Here is an 18,999-nt window from a genome sequence, read left to right as displayed (position 1 = left end):
ACACCTACTTCCTAGAGATGCGGTGAGGATTAAATGAGATAATATATGTGAAATACTTAGAACAACAATGCCTAGAATATGATTACTCTATAAAAGTCATGTTATCATTTTGAAAACCAAATGTCTGCCCATTTCCCACTTCTTCCACTATTTTTCATAATTCTTCAAAGATTTCTAAGAACATCTCCCGAGGCCCATTCCTAAATGTATTTGATGGTGTGATTTATATGGGTCTGGACACTAAACTAATTAAAACTTAAACTCATTATAAGCACCTTGGTCCTCTTTAATTTCCTTCTCATCTTTTTGTGGCTTGAATTCACTCTTACACATGTCTAGCACAGGGCCTTGCACTTGGAAGGCATTCTAATAAATATTTATAGAATATTTGATCTACCCTGTTGTCATTTCTTCCTGATGATGATGATGATGATGATGATGATTATTGCTCCCAAAAGCATAGCTCTTGACTTTATTTTCTTGCAAATTTCTGTTCATTCAGCACCCCAGACCATGGGCTCTCTTTCTCAAGGAATTCCCCTCCCCCCCCCAACGCTTCCCATCTCATTACCATCTTCCCTGCTTCCTTTCCATATGCCCCAATCACCTACATGCCCGCTCTCATGGGTACTCCCCGTGGCTCTCTGGCTTCTTAATTTCTGTATCTGACCTCTTTCCAACTAGACTGTAAGCTCCTTGAAGCTAAAGTGAAGTCTTAAGAGTTCCAGGCATCAGCCAAGTACCCAGCAGAGAGAACACAGCCAGCATAGGGCTAAAAGCTCCACGATCATTTTTAGCACTTAAATATTTTAAATTTTCCCCAATCTCTTTGCCCCTCTTCCCTTTGCTCAACATCCTCCTCCCACATTCAGGGCTCTAGTTCACCCCTCATTAATCCCAAGGGCTGCAGTAGGGAGCAGAGGGTTAGGGCATGGGACCAAGGGCATGGGCCCAAGTGGAAGAGGACTTTCTTATGATCAACTCTATGCCTTCAGGTCCTGCTAAGGTCCCAGTTTTGAACACATCGAAACTAATGTCATTAACAGAAAACTGGTTTGTACCATTTGTAAAGGGGAGAGAATAGTAAAGATCCAAATATACATTCTGTCCAAAGCCAGGTCATCTAGGTCCAGACCCTTGTTTCAGCATTTACTAGATCCATAATCTTCAGCAAAACACCTCTCTGCAGCCGGTTTCCTTATCTGTAAAATGAGAATAACCTACCTCACAAGATTGCTGAGAGGAATAAAAGAGCCAACGCTTGAAAAGTGCTTAGATTTGTGCCTGAAATGTGAAAAAAAGTTCAAAAACGATTTGCTGTGATTGTTTATCAATGTTACCTATCAGTGCAACAGGACATTGGTAACTCCAAGCCCACATAAATTAAAAATATCTCCTGTGACTAATAGTAATTGTTATTACCAGGTAGGGAGCGCTTCCTATATGCTCAACTTGCATTATCTCCTTAAAGGGTTGACAACAGCCTTAGAAGGGATGGTATTGCACTACTATTATCTCTATTTTACAACAGAGAAGCACAGAGAGGTTAAGTAATTTTCTCAGGGTCACAAGGCCAGCAAGTGGGGAAGGCACCTTTATTCCTTTATTTACCATTTATTGAGTTCTAAACTGTGTCGCAGCAGGAGAGCGCCCTGTGGGTACAAAGGTAAACAGGAAGTTTCAGTTTCCCGAGGCGAGGCGGGGCGGGGGCGGGAATGACGAGTAAACAAATAGTTATAACACCGTGTAGTAATGTCTATAATAGAGGGTCACCACAAAAAAGTACTACCGGATCTCAGACACGGGGCCCAGAAAAGTACTGACAACTTAAGGGTCCAAAAGAAAGATTTGACAGTTACGGAATAAAGCAGTTGTCCTTTGACAAACGTGTCCTATAACAAACGTGTTAATACCGAAAGGACTAAACAAAGCCGAGTTAAAAGAAGAGGCCGAGCGCCTGGTCCAGAAGCCGGTCTGACAAGACGGGGAAGAGCCGGAAAGGGGTTAAGGCGAGCAGGTGGGCGGGGCGCTCGCGGTGATGGGCAGGGGTGGGGTCAGGCTCGTCCCCGCCCCCTTCCTTCAGCCCGGGCTCCTCCAACTCCTGGGCTGGCCAGGGTGCCGCCCGGGCGAGGGCTGGGGAGCTGGTCCTTGTAGCCAGTACCCCTTCTCCGCTCTCCTGCGGCGTTCCGCCGGCTGGACGCGCTGGAGAAGTTGAGCCGCGCCCGGGCCGGCCGTAGGGGCTGACGATCGGCAAAGTTTGGCTCGAAGAGGAAGTGGCCTCAAGCCCCGGCAGGTGGCGGCCAGGCCTGGACCCGGGCGCTCGCGGCCTGCAGGCGGGCTCTGGGCGAGGGCGCGCCCCGGAGCCGGGCCTCAAGCCGATTCCCGGGGCTTCGGGAACCGGCCTCGGGAGACAGTGCGGCGGCGGCGGGGAAAACAACTCCGAAGTTGGCGAGAGGTACCGCCCCTGCTCCCGGGCCACCGCCGCCTCCCCGCCCCCAGCCCTGGCATCCCGAGCACCGGTCGAGGAGCCCGAGCCATGGAACCCCCTCGAGGAGAGGGCACTGGAGGGCCTGGACGCTCGGAGCGACGCCGCTTCCCCACTGGGTAGACGACAGAAGCTCCGGGACTCTTTCTCCTCCTCCGGCTCTCTCAGTATGCTACCGGCCATCCTCCTCCTCCTCCTGGGTGAGAAACCGAAACGAAACTCCTCACCCGGCACCCCGCCCCCAGGGCTGTCACTAGCTCCCTTCCTCGGTGGCCTTTCACCCTACCCTGCCTGTCGGTTCTCCCTGCCCTGCCGCCTCACCCAGCGCAGCCCGCCCCGACCCCCGGGAAGTCTCCAGCGGCCCTCATCCTCCCTCCGGCGTCTCTAGATCTCCGTGCCCACCCCACAGGCCATGCGGCCGGACCTTCCTTTGAGGTCGCACAACCCAGACACCCCCTCTCCATCAACCCTTCCCAATAAAGTCCCAGATGGCTCCCTTTTCTCCTTGAGTTGCACAGGTGAAGAAAACTTGAAGATGACTCACTCTCCTGTCCTTTCTCGCTCTTCCTCTAGGAGGAGCGCTGGCCCATCCAGACCGGATCATTTCCCCAAATCCTGGTGAGTAGATGCTGCTCTGGGGGCCTGGGGCTTGGTAATGAGGAAAGACCCAAAAGAAGGATTTGCTCTTCCCTGAATTCTTCTGGTAACTACCATAGTTCTCGAGTGGAGATCATCCACCCTTCATTTTACAGTTTGGAAAACTGAGACCCAGTGTGAACTCTCACCTGGTAGTTATGTACTATTTTGTTTTTTCCCAATATCCATGCTTGATCTCCCTAGCCGGAATGTAGTCTCCCTGAGTGTAGAGACAGTATTTCTTGCTCCTCCTGGTCCGGTGGCTGGCACAAAGCAGACTCCAAACTGTTTGTGGTGTGGAGACTTAAGGTGAAGCTATGATGTGTAGGGAGGAAGGGGGCCCACTGAAGGCCGTGATTCTGTAGAGTACGGTTGGGGAGGGCAAGTTCTCTTCTCCTCCTTGAAGAGCCCATACCCTTGGAGGCCGCAAGCCTGGAGAGCGGTGGGATAGTAACAGAATCTCTTGACCAGTGTCTCTGACTTAACTCTCTCACCAGCCTGTGAGAACCCCCCGGCAGTACTCCTGGAAGTGAAGGGCACCTTACAGAGGCCCCTGGGCCGGGACAGCCGCAACTCCCCTGCCAACTGCACCTGGCTCATCCTGGGCAGCAGGAGGCAGACTGTAACGGTGAGGTAAGAAGCAGGGTAAGACCCTATTCCTCTCCCCTGCTCCTCCCCACTTCATCATGGGAAAGCCTTCCTGCATCACTTCTTCACGGAATTTCCATCCCTGTCAGCAGGCGGAAGGGTAGAATTTGATTTGGCCTAGTTTGTCCTAAAAGCCTGGCTTGTCCTGGACCAGACACGGTGAATTGGAGCTGGCTGGGGGTGGGCGTCTGGTTTTGGGTCCTGGTCGTCTCTGAAGATCAACAGTCACTCTAGAAACAGTCCTTTGGCTCCGATATGGCTGCTCCGAGTCCCTCAGTCCATTGCACATCCTTGCCTAAGATTCAGAGCTATTCCCTTCATCTGCTTAGAATCTTCTTCAACATCTCTTAAACAGTCCAGGTCGCCCCAGCCTCCTCCCATCTTAGGTTGGAGCTCGTGTTAAGTACCTGGCTATTTGCTTCACCCAGTTCACTTCCCATGATTTACCCAGAAAGAGGTGGGTGAAGGAAGACAGCAATCTGGAGAGAGGCTGTTGGGACACAGGGAGCAGAATGCCACGGTGATCCCAGGTCTCACCACTGGGCACTGGTTGGGGAAGTTGAGTTCTGGTTAATTGAACTGTATTGTAATTACCAATTCCTGCTAATACTATACTTGAGTGACAGCGCTGCAACAACTGGAAAGCAATACATCTGTTCTTATCGCTGTCCCAGAACACAAGTCAGTGTTTCCAAGGCTCTCTAGGATGTAGCTCATAGTCTTATGGTGCCACTGGCCTCTGTTAGGACGATTGCCATTGATTACTGAGGAGTTTTCAGTTGGCTTTTGGATTGAAGATAAGCAGGTGTTTGTGCTTCTTGGGGTAGAAGGGGCCTAGAGGAGGAAGAATCCACTGGTGGTCAAGAATATCTTACATCCTGCTCTCCTCCACCCTTGTAGGTTCCAAAAACTGCACCTGGCCTGTGATTCAGAGCGCTTAATCCTGCGCTCCCCTCTCCTGCCACAGATAGTCCTGTGCGACGCACCTACCAGCCCTCTGCATCTGCCTGGGGGAAACGTCACCATCACCTACAGCTATGCCGGAGCCAAAGCACCCATGGGTCAGGGCTTCCTGCTCTCCTACAGCCAAGGTGGGCTGGACAGGGATGTCCATGAGGCCATTAACACAGGCAGTGGGAGCCCCAGGGAGGAGGAGAGGATCCTGTCAGCTCTGATGCTTCACAGCCCCTCTCCAGATGGGCTGAAATGCCAGCGGGAAGAGTTCCGGTGCTTGAACCACCGCTGTGTGCCGTTGGCCCAGCACTGCGATGGGGTGGATGCATGTGGTGATGGCTCAGACGAGGCAGGTTGCCATTCAGACCCCTTCCCTGACTTGAACCCAGCCTCTGTCCCCACCCCACCGTGCAATCACACCTTGGAGGATTTCTATGGAGTCTTCTCCTCTCCTGGATACTCACAGCTGGCCTCAGTCTCCCACCCCCAGTCCTGCTTCTGGTTGCTGGACCCCCATGATGGCCGGCGCCTGGCAGTGCGCTTCACGGCCCTGGACCTGGGTTATGAAGATGCAGTGCATGTGTATGATGGTGCTGGGCCCCCCGAGACCTCCCGGCCATTGCGCAGGCTCACCCACTTCAACAATGGCAAGGCTGTCACCGTGGAGACGCTGTCTGGCCAAGCCATAGTGGCCTACCACACAGTTCCTTGGAGCAACAGTCGGGGCTTCAATGCTACCTACCACGTGCAGGGCTACTGCTTGCCTTGGGACCGACCCTGTGGCTTAGGCTCTGGCCTGGGGGCTAGCGAGGGCCTAGGCGAGCGCTGCTACAGTGAGGCCCAGCGCTGCGATGGCTCATGGGACTGTGCCGATGGCACCGATGAGGAGAACTGCCCCGGCTGCCCACCTGGACACTATCCGTGTGGGGCTGCTGGCTCCCCTGGTGCCACAGCCTGTTACCTGCGTGCTGACCGGTGCAACTACCAGACCTTCTGTACTGATGGAGCCGATGAGAGACGTTGCCGGCACTGCCAGCCTGGCAACTTCCGATGCCGGGATGAGAAGTGTGTGTATGAAACATGGGTGTGCGACGGGCAGCCAGACTGTGCCGACGGCAGTGACGAGTGGGACTGCTCCTATGCCCTGCCGCGCAAGGTCATTACGGCCGCGGTCATTGGCAGCCTCGTGTGCGGCTTGCTGCTGGTGATTGCTCTGGGCTGCACCTGCAAACTCTATGCCATTCGCACCCAGGAGTACAGGTCAGTGGGGGTGCAGCTGGCTGCGGAGGAGTGGGGATGGGCTGAGAGAAGGCCCGTGCAGCCACAGGAGACCAGGAAGCTGCCCACGTGGGGGATAGTTTCTGGTGACCAGCTTACGGATTGGCTCCTGGGGTTGTCCAGCGAGGAGAAAGGGGTGCCCCTCTGTGGGAAGGACAGATCTAGATCCTGAAAGCAATCTCGAGGAAGGAGGGGACCTCAGATGACTTTTGGGAAAGCCATGGCATAGCTGCAGTTGTCCTGGCCTGGGTGTGGAGAGAAGAGGCCTGTCGAGGCTGGGACGGGGTGCTCTGGCCACAACCACCTGTGACCCAGCAGCCCTCCTTCCTTCCAGCATCTTTGCTCCCCTCTCCCGGATGGAGGCCGAGATTGTGCAGCAGCAGGCACCTCCATCCTATGGGCAGCTCATTGCCCAGGGCGCCATCCCGCCTGTAGAGGACTTCCCTACAGAGAACCCTAACGATGTAAGTCACTCCCCCAACCGCAGCTTATCCTGCTCCCAACCTCGCTGTGGCCCTGCCACCGTCCCCTCCTCCTTTCAGGTTTCTGGCCCTCCCCACCTCTCTAACTCTGACTCCGGTCTCCTCTCCTTGCAGAACTCAGTGCTGGGCAACTTGCGTTCTCTGCTACAGATCTTGCGCCAGGATATGACTCCAGGGGGCGCCTCAGGTGCTCGCCGCCGCTCGCGGGGCCGCTCGGTGCGCCGCCTGGTGCGCCGCCTCCGCCGCTGGGGCCTGCTTCCTCGAGCCAACCCCCCAGCCCGGACCCCTGAGACCAGATCCCAGGTCACACCTGCTGATGCTCCCCTTGAAGCCCTTGATGGCAGCACAGGCCCGGCCCGTGAGGTTGGGGCAGTAGGTGGGCAGGATGGGGAACAGGCACCCCCACTGCCTGCCAAGGCTCCCCTCCCATCTGCCAGCACATCTGCAGCCCTTCCTACTGTCCTCGAGGCCCCAGGGCCACTGCCCTCAGCACTCCTAGAGCCATCACTGCTGTCTGGAGTGGTGCAGGCCTTGCGTGGCCGCCTCCTGCCCAGCCTTCGGCCAGCAGGACCAACGCAGAGCCCACCTGAACCTCACACAGCAGCCCTGTCCCCAGAGGATGAGGACGACGTGCTCCTGGTGCCGCTGGCTGAGCCCGGGGCCTGGGTCATTGAAGCGGAGGATGAGCCACTGCTTGCCTGAGGTGCCCCGGCTCCCGGAGGCCCTGGTCCCAGTGATAACACCCTTCAGAGAGCACCTCAGCTTCTCTTCCAATACTTCCTTCCATGGCCTCCCTTTGACCCCTGTAGCTGTTGCAAGCTTAGGTGTCCCTCGGGCAGGGAGAGGGCTCACACGGAGCGCACTCTGCACGTGGCCGGACAGCCTCTCCAACGTCCTCTCTCCACACCACCACCATTCGGGTGGCTCTTTTAAAAAAGTAAAGTTCTTAAGGGGTCGTGCGTAGGCCTGAACACTCCATCGTTGCCAACACCCCACCCAAAAGTGGCCTTAAGCAGTGGAATGCCAATCCGCTAGGGACTGCCAGCCCCCAAGGGGAGGATTTGGGCAGGGCCTGAGGTTTTGCCAACTGTGATCTTTCCTATAGGGCGTGGCTCATAAAAAGAGCACAACAGATGCTTCTGTCCCATAGTGAGGTCATTGCCCAAGGAGTCAAGGTTGAAAATAAAGGAATCAGAAGTTTAAGATTTTTGTGAACAAGCTGTGAGCTTGAGTCCTGCCTCTACCCGTATGTTCACTTCACCTTGCTCCTTCCTACCATGTTTCCCAAAAAATAAGACCATATTAATTTTTGCTCCAAAAGACGCATTAGGGCTTATTTTCAGGGGATGTCTTATTTTTTCATGTACAACAAATTTCCTTTATTCAAATACAATCATGTCATCTTTTGGAACATCGTCATAACCTACTAAATGCGTCCGTCTCGCTGACAACCTTAACTGGGTCTTATTTTCGGGGTACGTCTTATTTTTCGGGAAACACGGTATGTAAGCCTTTACTCTGCCCTCCACCTCCTGCCTTCTTCCTATTTACCTCGTAACCTCACATCCTTGATATTTATACCACTTCGTGGGTAAGAAAATTCTAGGGACCCTAAGAACCAGCCCTCCACCTCCACTCACCACCTGGGGCCCAGATCTACAGTGACCGACACCAGGGTGAGCTCCAAGCCTCCATTCACTGCCAGGCTGGAAATATGGTGAGCCAGCTGGGCCCTGTAGCTGGGAAGGTTCCCATTTGTGGCGTTTTCCCAGAGCAGAGACCTCAGGAGCAGATTGGCCCTGGTGGAACATGGGAGCCATGACTCCTGCCCTCTCCCCTGAACCCCTGCCAGGTACTTACAGTCTGTCTGAGGCAAGACAGATGAACTTTCAGCCAGGATGCCTCAAAGCAGGCAAAGGTTGAGAGCAAAACCAGAAACGTTTTGGGGGTGAAGGTGCTGGCATCACCTTGCCCAAATCGAAGAAGTCTTCCTAGGTGAGGGCCCAAAATCGATGCTAAAGAATGTTGTCAGTAGTTGGAATAGAGTTGTGAGTTCTAGGCAGGGTGGCAGTCGATAGTACAAGCAAACTGAGCAGACGTGAGGGCCAGGGCTATAGGCCTGACCCTGGACCTCAGAAAAGGGGCAGCAGCACTAGCAGAGACCAGAGCCGAATTGCTGGAGGTGATGGAGGAGGACATAGTCTGAGAAATGTGGGACCTAGCCTCGGGTAAGCGTGGTGAGAGTTGTCCGCGAGTCTGAAATGAAAATCGGGCCGGCCCCATGGCTCAGGCAGTTAGAGCTCCATGCTCCTAACTCCGAAGGCTGCCGGTTCGATTCCCACATGGGCCAGTGGGCTCTCAACAAGGTTGCCAGTTCAATTCCTCGAGTCCCGCAAGGGATGGTGGGCTCCGCCCCCTGCAACTAAAATTGAACACGGCATCTTGAGCTGAACTCCCGGATGGCTCAGTTGGTTGGAGCACGTCCTCTCAACCACAAGGTTGCCGGTTTGACTCCTGCAAGGGATGGTGGGCTGAGCCCCCTGCAACTAGCAACGGCAACTGGACCTGGAGCTGAACGGTACCCTCTGCAACTAAGACTGAAAGGACAACAACTTGACTTGGAAAAAAGGCCTGGAAATACACACTGTTCCCCAATAAAGTCCTGTTCCCCTTCCCCAATAAAATCTTAAAAAAATGAAATGAAAATCAGGACAAAGGATATAGAAGGAGCCTGTGGCGTAAGGAGCAGAGTGGAGGCATCCAGACCTGACAGAATCAGCCCCCCGCCACGGACCCTACCCTGCCCAGAAATAGGCTCCCCCTTACCCTTCCTGCCTGGCCTATCCCCACCCCTCTGATGGAGGGGCCCTGTTGGTTACACCCTGTCAGCATCTTCACACCCAGCACTAATTGCATAATGCTTCCTCTTTCCCAATGAGCAAGAGTCTAGGGAAGTGGCAGAAGGGGATGTAGTGTAATCTTAGGACACTGGCATCTTCGCTCTGGGAAGACCCAAGCTCCTTTCACTCCAGAACCTCTCCAGAGATTGGGGGAGAGGCTCCAGCGATTCTCTGTCTTGCTTACTGTCCCTTTGGGCCTTCCCAAGTGCAAACAATCCCTGGGGCCCACCATTGTTAGGCCCAGTGGAAACAGTGAAGCAAGGAATGTTATTTCCCCTCCCACGCCTCCATCACCTGGTCTTCACCCTCTCCCTGCTCCTGTCTTCCCCCACAGGCACTTCAAAAACCTTCAGCCCAATATCTTCATCTCTTGTCCTGCTCCAGACTTTTTACCTCCTCGGGGTATTTGAAACTTGGACAAAGATTAAGGGAAAAGAATGCTGCTCCTGGTGGAATGCCTCAGAACACTGGAGGAAGGCCTGTGCATATAGATTCATGGGCCTGGAAAATGCTTCTCCAGGTGCTGGGTGTGTGTGTGCTCCAGGAGGTGCAAGCAGTAACTACTTTTGTCAGCAGCAGTGAAGCCCCCAGTTGGCGGGGGAAAGGGAATTGACCTTGTACAGGCAGTATGGGGAAACTAAGTCAGAGGGTCCTATGGGAAGACAGGAGGGCATTGGGGACCACTCACCCGTTTTGTTTGTGGCCCAAGGAAAAAGAACAACTATAAATCTATCACGATACAGAGCACTATCCAAGGTACCCAGTATCGGATGTGGGAGGATGGAGGTGTCCTCAGTTTGAGGGAGATCAGGCTGGGAATCAGATACCAGTGGAATTCAGTCCTTAGGGAGCGGAATCTGGGCTTGAACCTAGCTCCAGGCCCCACAGGGCGGGAACAGGGACCCCCAGCTACACAGCCAGAGACCAAATTGGGAGCAGCAAATTGTTGGGCACTGCTGAATGCCAGATCCTTTATTCTGTGTGGCTAACCCTCATGACAGGGCTGCGCCATGGGCATCATAACCCCAATTCACAGGTTTAGAAGCAACATCAGAGGAATTATAAGACTAGCCCAGTCTCTACAAACGCAGATTTAAACCTGGATTGGCTCGCTTCCAGATCTCACCTTTGTCCCACTAACTGACAGGACCTCCCATTCCTGAGGGAGTTTGGATATGGGCAAGTGCACAGCCTCTTACTAGTGTGATGAGAGGAAGAGTGGTGCAAGGTGAAACCCAACCTGCTCCTGTGGCCTAAAACTGGCTCGGGGGCAGGCAGAAGTCATGGTCAAGAATCTTGCTGGGGCAGCCGGTTAGCTCAGTTGGTTAGAGTGCGGTGCTCTTAACAACAAGGTTGCCAGTTCGGTCCCCATATGGGCTACTGTGAGCAGCACCCTCCACCACTAGATTGAAACAACTACTTGACTTGGAGCTGGTGAGTCCTGGAAAAACACACTTAAAAGTTTAAAAAAAAAAAAAAAAGAATGTTTGCCAGGTTCTGCAGCCCCTGACTCACTCTTATCTGACATAATAGAAATGAATCCAGCCACCTAAGTGAGTTTTCCAGATACATCAAGCTCACCCCGTTATAATTTAAAACTTTTCTAAAAACTCATTTTGGAAGGAAATCATTCTAGAACATTACATTCATCTTCAGCACATCTGCAATATAATATAAATTTTGAGGGGTAGCTGAGGAATCATTCATGAAAACCAATGGCTCCTCTGCAGCAATGTTTTCAGAAGCTGTAACAGTATCAGGGGGCTGTTTATGCCAAATGATTTCAGACCACTATTTAGATGCTTATGACTGCTTTAAAAGTGTTTTGTAGTTTTGCTTCCCTCACTACCAGGCCATCGGGTCACTTGCTGCTCTATACATGCTTTGATCTATGAGTACAGAACACACATGGACACATTGAAATTGTGAATAAAGTAAGGATAAGGAGGCTGTGATTGAGGACTGCAGAGTCCATCCAATGAGTAAAACACATGCGTATTGTAGCTGTTCAGGAGTCCTTTCTGCTCCCTCTAGACCCCACAATGTTGCCCTGCAGTTGACCTCCAGATAAGGGAACTGTCACTGCATGTTAGTCCCAAGATTACCATTTGCCTCTTCGATGGGAAAAGTCCACTAAAGATCGCAATAAGGATTGTTCCCAATAATAGGAGACAATAGGAATATTAAGGAAGGCAGCATACGGCTAGAGATGAAAAACAATCTCTGGCAGTGGAAAGAACTGGGTGGGAATCCTGGCGTCCCCACGTTCCAGCTGCACAATTGATTTGTGGACAGGCCACCCACCTACTACTATGCGCCTTAGAGTCATGAGGATGAAAAGAGGTAAAATAGGAAGGTACTTAGTCCATCACCTGGCAAAAGTCAGGTCAGAAAGGGCCAGGAAATTGGAATGCGGGTGCTTGCGGGTGTCAGGAAGGAAGACAAGTGGAAGCCTGAAGGGAAAGGGACCCGGGCAGAAAAGAAGCAGTAAAGGGAACATGCCATCCTGGCTTTGCACAAAGAGGTAGACATTGTGTGTCTGCCTTGTGTAGATCAGAATGCTACAGGTGGTGGGGTGGGCTGGCACTCCCCACCCGCACCTTGGGGCTGGGAACTTCTAGAGGGCTAGTCTCGCCCTTTTTTCCTGCTTTGATTAACAGTAGGTTGGTGGGCCTGGCAGGGAGGGGGAGAGAGAGGAAGTCCCCACAGTTGTTTGCACCCACCTTAACCTAGTGAGAACAAATGAAGCTGCCCAAACAAAGCAGCCATCTGTCTAGGGGCCAGGCTAGGAAATGGCTACCTTCCTGGGTCTTAGCCCAGGAGGGAGGGGTGATTGGGGGAAGGAGAGAATGGCAGGGAAGCGTGGTGGCAGGGAGGCTGCCCCCTGTCTCTGCAGGTCTTTTGGTTTCTGCCTCCAGCCCCTCCATTCAGCCATAGAGCACCCACTCTGGGCTGAACACGGGGCTGGGGGCTGATAACAGAAACAAATGAGGTATAGTTCTGGATCCTGGAGCAAGACCTCCTGGTCCCTGGTTCCCTGCCTCCTGCAGCCCTCAGCTCCCTTTCTCACCAACCCCTTGCCCTACTTCTCTGAACCCGCGTCTCTTCTGCTCTCAGACTTTGTTCTGTTCGTGTCTTCACCAGACTCCGCAGTGTGTGCTCCCAGAGGGAAGCGATGCGGGTCGGGGGCAGAAAAGAGGGAATCCCGCTGACATCACTGCTCATTAGCATGTGTGACCTCATCAGGGGGCGGGGCGATTTCCCCAGGTGTCTGGGGGGGCTTGTAGGGGGTGGTATTTAAAGGGAAAAGCTGACAGTGCTGCTGAGTGAGGGAGCGGGTGCTGTGAGGCGCGGGCTGCACCCCCACACGCACGCCGATGCATACGGACATGGACGCGGACACCGAAACCACCGCACTCTGCCCCTCCGGCAGCCACCAAGCCTCCCCCCTAGGGACGCCCACACCAGGTGAGGCTGAGCTGGGCAGGTTTCGGCTGAAACCATGGGGGTGGGAGCTGAAGCTCTGGTGGGGAGGTCAGAACTAGGGGTTAAGGAGCTTGAACCCAAACCGCAAGGGGGGAAGAGCAAGTCGGGAAGTGGGGAAACCTACCGCTCACACTAGGACTGTGGCTGGACTGGGGGGGGCGGCGGGGGAGGGCAGCTAAACGCCCCCTCCCCCATTACTCCCAGGGCTTCTCTGGGGAAACTGCTGCTTGGCCCCCTAGGTCAACCTCATTCCCAAGAGGCTGGGACAGGCAGGAGGGAAGGGAAAAAGGGAAGGGGTAGCCCATAAGCCTGGGAATCATGGGCAGGAGGGAGGGCTGCCTTGGGGACCTGTTGTAAGGATTTCTTCTGGCTCCTGGAGGCCCTGGCTGCCGGCCAAGTATTGATCCTGGGCTATTTCCAGCCTCTCTCTATCCCCCTTTGTTGTGTCTGTCCTTCCTCCTGCACTTACCCTGCCCCATGCATTGTCACTCTCCCTCTCATGCCCCCATCTCTCGATCTCTCGATCTCGCTCTCGCCCTCTCCCTCCGTCCCTGTACCTCGCTGTGAACACACTATTCCCTCAGACTCACTGGGAGAAAGGATTCTCACACACGCCATGCACTGGGGGATGCTCACCTACAGGGCCACAGGAAGAGGCAGTCCCTCTCACGCACACACCCACGGAGACTGAAACACACATCTCAAAGAGCAAAGGCCCTTCCCTGGGAAGAGGCTCCCCACAAAGTTTTTGACTACCACTGCCCGCCCCCCAGAACCTGGGCAGCAGTTTCAGCTTCCAATAAGCTAGGGTTTGCCAGCACAGGCAGCAGTAGGGACAGGGCCTCTTGGTAGAAAGAACAGCAGCCCCTGGGCCAGAGGCCTAGTCTGGGGGTGTGCCTGTGTGTCAGTGTGAAGTGTGAGTGGGTGTGTGAAGCTGCGCACAGGTGCTTCCCCTGCATGGGGCATGTTTTGAACAGGTTGTGGCTGGAACCACTTTGGGCAAGCCATCAGGTCATCTCCTTGGAGCCCAAGCAATTCAGGCTTCTGGGGAGTTTCAGCATAAGAGGCCAGATGAAAGATTCTCAGCTTCTTCCGGGTCATGGTCATTGACTAGGCCTCTGAAGGTGGAGCCGCCAGGATTGAGCCCTCGGCAGATGGGTAGGCACACCCCACTCATAGCTTCCTTCTCTTTGCTTCTCAGAAGCGGATGCCACACTGCTGAAGAAGCCAGAGAAACTGTTGGCAGGCTTGGACCGGGGCGGGCCACCCCCTGCCCCAGGGGTCCCCAGACGAAGAGGCAGTATGCCTGTCCCCTACAAGCATCAGCTGCGGCGGGCCCAGGCTGTGGATGAACTTGACTGGCCACCTCAAGCCTTATCTTCTGGCTCCTCTGACTCCTTGGGCTCAGGGGAGGCAGCCTCCACCAAAAATGATGGCATCTTCAAGGTCATGCTGGTGGGGGAGAGCGGCGTGGGCAAAAGCACCCTAGCAGGCACTTTCGGTGGTCTCCAGGGAGACAGTGCTCATGAGCCAGAGAACCCAGGTATTTGGGGGATCCCTGCAGAGGCTGAGGGTGTCTCTGGAGCCCTAGTCAGGGATGGAAGAGCTCAAGACATGAGCAGCCACTGGAGGCCAGAACCTAAGAGATGTTTCTCCAGTGCTTTCTGTGGCAACCTCCCTGGACAGGGTGGACCCCGGCGCTGGGATCAGAGGCATCCCTAGTTACCAGGCCTCACAAGTGTTGGGAGCTTCCTAATGGACTCTATTTCTTGTCCTTATTTCCCTACAGAAGACACCTATGAGAGACGCATCATTGTGGATAAAGAGGAAGTGACTCTAGTTGTTTATGACATCTGGGAACAGGTGAGAACTGAGATGTGGCTGCAAGCACAGGATGAATCCTGGGAGGGCTGGGGATGGACAAAGTCTGGCTGAAGGCCGGTGAGATTGCAGGTGCTGGTTTCAACATGTAATATCATCTCAGGGAACAAAGGCCCCCACCAGTGTGGTATCATTGCATTGAGAGCTGCCGTCTTTGTCTGACCCAGAGGAAAGTTAGGATCTGAATTTGACAAACCCTGTAGCCACAAGTCAGGCTGAAATTGACCCTATCCATACATTTTTCAGCCTGGAAGAGTCTGGACAGGACAAAAGCTCAGGGCTCAGGAATATTAGAGAAAGGAAAAAAACTGAGGATTTGTGAACATTTGGGCTTAAGTGGTTACTATGTAGAAATGAGAGACCAGATTACATATACTTGAATAGCATTCATTTCTTAATTAAGAGCTTAAGCATCAGAAAGTAGGATGGGCTGCCCTACTCTAGGATCCTATGTCTCCAATTCTCCCTGTGTAGCTCATGTTACTAACTTGTCCCTGCTCCACAAACACACTGTGGGTATGGAGACTCTGTCATTAGCTAGCTCTGCTGTTCTAAGCAGTGGCTTCTCCCTCACCGTCTGATCCTCATCCTTGAGACGCAGGTGCTGGACAGGTTCTCCTGTACCTCCAGCCCTGACATTTCATGACTCTCTCCCACCTGCAGGGGGACGCAGGGGGGTGGCTGCGGGACCACTGCCTTCAGACCGGGGATGCCTTTCTCATCGTCTTCTCAGTCACGGACAGACGAAGTTTCTCCAAAGTTCCAGAAACCCTACTTCGGCTCCGGGCTGGGAGGCCCCACCATGACCTGCCTGTCATCCTCGTTGGAAACAAGAGTGACCTGGCCCGCTCCCGGGAGGTCTCACTAGAGGGTAGGTATCCTGAACCTCATCCACACTTGCAGTCTCGGGGGATCCTGTCCTTTCCATGTCACCTCTTTTCCATAAAGCCTTTTTACCCTCAGGTGCACAAACTTAATTGCAAGGGCAGACTCTCAATGTCACTTCCTAAGGCCTTGAGAATCCCATCTCTTCACTTCCCCTCACTTCCTCTCCAAGGCCCCATTCTCCCAACCCTCCCTCCAGACGATCGCTGCCTTGTTCCCCTACTTGCCCCAATCCCTTTCCACTGCACTCCAACCTCACCGGGTGCACCCTGCCGCCCCCCCCCCCCCCCCCCCCCCCCGGCCCAGTGCAGCCCTGCGGGAGCCTGAACGCTCCCTTTCCGCAGAGGGCCGCCACCTGGCAGGGACACTGAGCTGCAAGCACATCGAGACGTCGGCTGCACTTCACCACAACACGCAGGAGCTGTTCGAGGGCACGGTGCGCCAGATCAGGCTGCGGCGGGGCCGGGGCCGCGCGGGGGGCCAGCTGACAGAATGGGGCGGCCCGGAGGGCCCCGCGCCACCTGCTCGCCGGGAGAGCCTCACCAAGAAGGCCAAGCGCTTCCTTGCTAACCTGGTGCCACGCAACGCCAAGTTCTTCAAGCAGCGCTCCAGGTCGTGTCATGACCTCTCCGTGCTCTGAGCCACGGTCGCCATGGTCACCGCGGTCGCCATGGTCACCAATCGCCACTCTCTCCGCTCGCCCCCTTAGCCCCGCCCCATCCCCGTCCGGCTTCCTTCGTGAAGACCGTCTAGGAAACCAAAAACTCCCAGGACGCCCTTTTGCGACCGCGGCGGTCACCCCACACCCGCGCCTCCACGCGTTCTCTGTATAACCCCCGACCCCAGGGCGCCTAGGAGGCAGGATGCAGACCCAAGGGTGGGCACGCCGCGGCCGGTGGGAGGGGCGGGTTCCGGCAGGCAGGAAGGAAAATCGTTCTGCAAGGTATTTTGTTTTTTTATTCGCGCTTGACCACCTCTCCTGTAAAGAGATCCTAAAAAACGAGAACTGAAAAAGTGCTTTGTAGACTCCTTTACAGGGTTTTCCACCTTTGTACTCTGCGCGAATATGCCTCACCTTTAAGAGATTCTTAAAGGTAAAGACACGGAGACCCTTCTTGGAGACTTCCTAAAATGTTCTGGCTCTTATCTGCTGCACTTGTCCACTTTGCCTTTAAGAAGTTCTTAAAGGCAAGATCCTGGAAGTGCAATTCTTGAGAATTGATTCTATGATTTGTCGTTATACCATGGCACTTCCCCTTTAAGGCTATTAAAGGTAAGGTGTGGACAGACTTTTGCCTTCAGATGCCAGCGTGAGGAGCTGAGTGGGTAGTAACCCTCCTTTAGCCAGGGCCTAGGAGGCCCTAGCTAGGGGCCACCCTTCCCTTTTCAATAAAGAATTTTTCTACTGCACTTATTCACTTTGACTCTCTGTTCTCAACACCCCCACAGAAGGGATAGATGTAGGAAACCCTGTTACATACAAGAAAACTCAGGCCCAGAGGAACAAGGAACTTAAATCTCTAGGGAGGCTGCAGAACTGATTTAGTCCTGGTGTAGTCAGCGACAGCAGCCACAGGCCCTCAGAGATTATTGGGTCCAACTTCTGCCTTTGCAGATGAGAAAACAGGCCTGGGCAGGAACAGGGACCCACTAGAAGTAATTTATTACGTTAGTGCAAAAGTGATTGCGGTTTAAAAGGTTAAAAATAACTGCAAAAACCGCAATTACTTTTGCACCAGCCTACTAGTAACTTAGTAACACTGGTACCAAGTCCCCAGACTCTAAGCCCCATCTCCTTACCCTACCTTGCCCAGGAAGGAGCATGCAAGGGGCTACATTTAGTTTCAGACGCTTTACTCAGCTATGACCTGGGCTGGTTCGAGTTGAAGCCCACATCCACCAAGGAGGCCTATCAGCTGGGGCACGATGGGGTCAGCCTGCTCCTCCCCTGATAGGGCCCCACCACCCCAGCTGTCACCTGCAAAGCCCGTGTGAGAACTGAAGCTGTCAGTGCCTTCCCTAGTGACTCCCACGCCTGCTGCTGCCTGAGCCACGACTATGAACAAAGGGAACAGGCATCAGCTCCCCTCACACTTCGACATACAATAGTTACCTGAGCACACAAGGGCCAGGCCTCCACCTCACCCCACTCAGGTTCCCGGAACTTAACGGAAAGAGGGATGAGATGTCCTCTGAGTCCTTATAGCTGAGGAGGAGCCAAGGGAGACCAGCCCAGCATGAGATAATATGAACAGTGAAACCACCCCTAGGACTTTATTCACTTTATCTGTTAATACTTCAATGACTATATAAGGTGTTAATACCTTTTTTTTTTTTTTACTCTGGAAGAAACTTGTCTGAGAGGTTAATAAGCAAGCAGAGCTGGGATTCCACTTACGTCTGCTTGATACTTAATGGTGATTTTATCCACCTTTGCATCTGAGGTTCCCCTTCCAGTAAGGATGGGGGGAAGAGGAAAGGGACAGTAGAAACGCAGGCGACACTATGAGCAGGAACATGGGCAGTAGCTGTGGTGAAACGGCGAGAGAAATTACATGGCTATAGTGGAGTGAGCCAGCTCTCATCTTTGGAGACCATGAACAGAGGCAATTCAAAACTTAAAATGCAGGAAAACACACTGGGCCCATTAAGAGACCAGATGGTTCTACAGTTGGGTTGAAACCTCCGGGACATGAAAAGGAGGGGTAAGAGACAAGCATGGAAAAGATTTGAAGCCCTACTGCAAAGAACCTTCAACACTGACGGACGAATTAGTGCCCAACTCTGTAGGCAGTGAGTCACTGAAGGTCTTGGCTTGTGTAAACGACATGATCAGGACGGGAAGAGGAGGCTGAGCCGTGTGCAGGACGCGAGCCCTGCGGAGCTGAGTGGAGGGGCCAATCATGATAATATGCATGGAGCGCAATGAAGGACCATCCTGAGAGAGATGGCAGTGGGAAGGGAGAGGCAGCCTTGGTTTGGGAGTCAGAATCCAGGGCATCTGGCAACTGAGTGGCTGGGTCTAAAGAGTGGGAGGAGTCACAGGTTGTTAGGGGGCAGGGAGTGGAAGAAGGTAAATGGCTCCACTTTAGAGATTCTGAGTTTGAGATGGGAGAACATCTGAAGAGTTTCAGGAGTTCCCTGGATAGCTGGGTCTGAAATTCAGAACAAGTTGGGGCAAGAGACAGAGATATGAGTAGTAGAGCTAGAGGCGAGGGTGAGCCGCGGACTGGCTGTATGGATGTGTGGACTGTGCAGTTACACAGGGCGCTAAGCTTAATGCTCTGCTGTCGCGGTTTTGAAATTCTTGAAACAAGGAAACCTGCATTTTTATTTTGCACAGGGACTCACAAATTACACTTAG

General features: G+C 53.6%; 2 protein-coding genes across 2 annotated transcripts; both read left to right on the top strand.

The window, feature by feature from the left end:
• Nucleotides 1–2,095: 2,095 nt before the first annotated feature.
• Nucleotides 2,096–7,686, top strand: LRP10 (LDL receptor related protein 10). Its single transcript, XM_088797043.1, has 6 exons — nucleotides 2,096–2,685; nucleotides 3,059–3,103; nucleotides 3,619–3,754; nucleotides 4,670–5,983; nucleotides 6,336–6,465; nucleotides 6,598–7,686. Exons 1-6 carry the CDS (start codon nucleotides 2,655–2,657, stop codon nucleotides 7,183–7,185), a joined length of 2,244 nt encoding a protein of 747 aa, XP_088653169.1. The 5' UTR covers nucleotides 2,096–2,654; the 3' UTR covers nucleotides 7,186–7,686.
• A 5,011-nt stretch (nucleotides 7,687–12,697) lies between these two features.
• REM2 (RRAD and GEM like GTPase 2) lies at nucleotides 12,698–17,045 on the top strand. Its single transcript, XM_088797050.1, has 5 exons — nucleotides 12,698–12,851; nucleotides 14,071–14,412; nucleotides 14,659–14,732; nucleotides 15,414–15,621; nucleotides 15,980–17,045. Exons 1-5 carry the CDS (start codon nucleotides 12,761–12,763, stop codon nucleotides 16,273–16,275), a joined length of 1,011 nt encoding a protein of 336 aa, XP_088653176.1. The 5' UTR covers nucleotides 12,698–12,760; the 3' UTR covers nucleotides 16,276–17,045.
• The last annotated feature ends 1,954 nt before the right edge of the window (nucleotides 17,046–18,999 follow it).

The sequence above is a fragment of the Rhinolophus sinicus genome, chromosome 3, assembly GCF_057876585.1.
Source record: "Rhinolophus sinicus isolate RSI-liver-muscle chromosome 3, RSI-T2T, whole genome shotgun sequence".
Taxonomy (NCBI): Eukaryota; Metazoa; Chordata; class Mammalia; order Chiroptera; family Rhinolophidae; genus Rhinolophus; species Rhinolophus sinicus.
The sequence above is the reverse complement of the archived record's forward strand: the minus strand, read 5'-3'. Positions and strand labels throughout refer to the sequence as shown.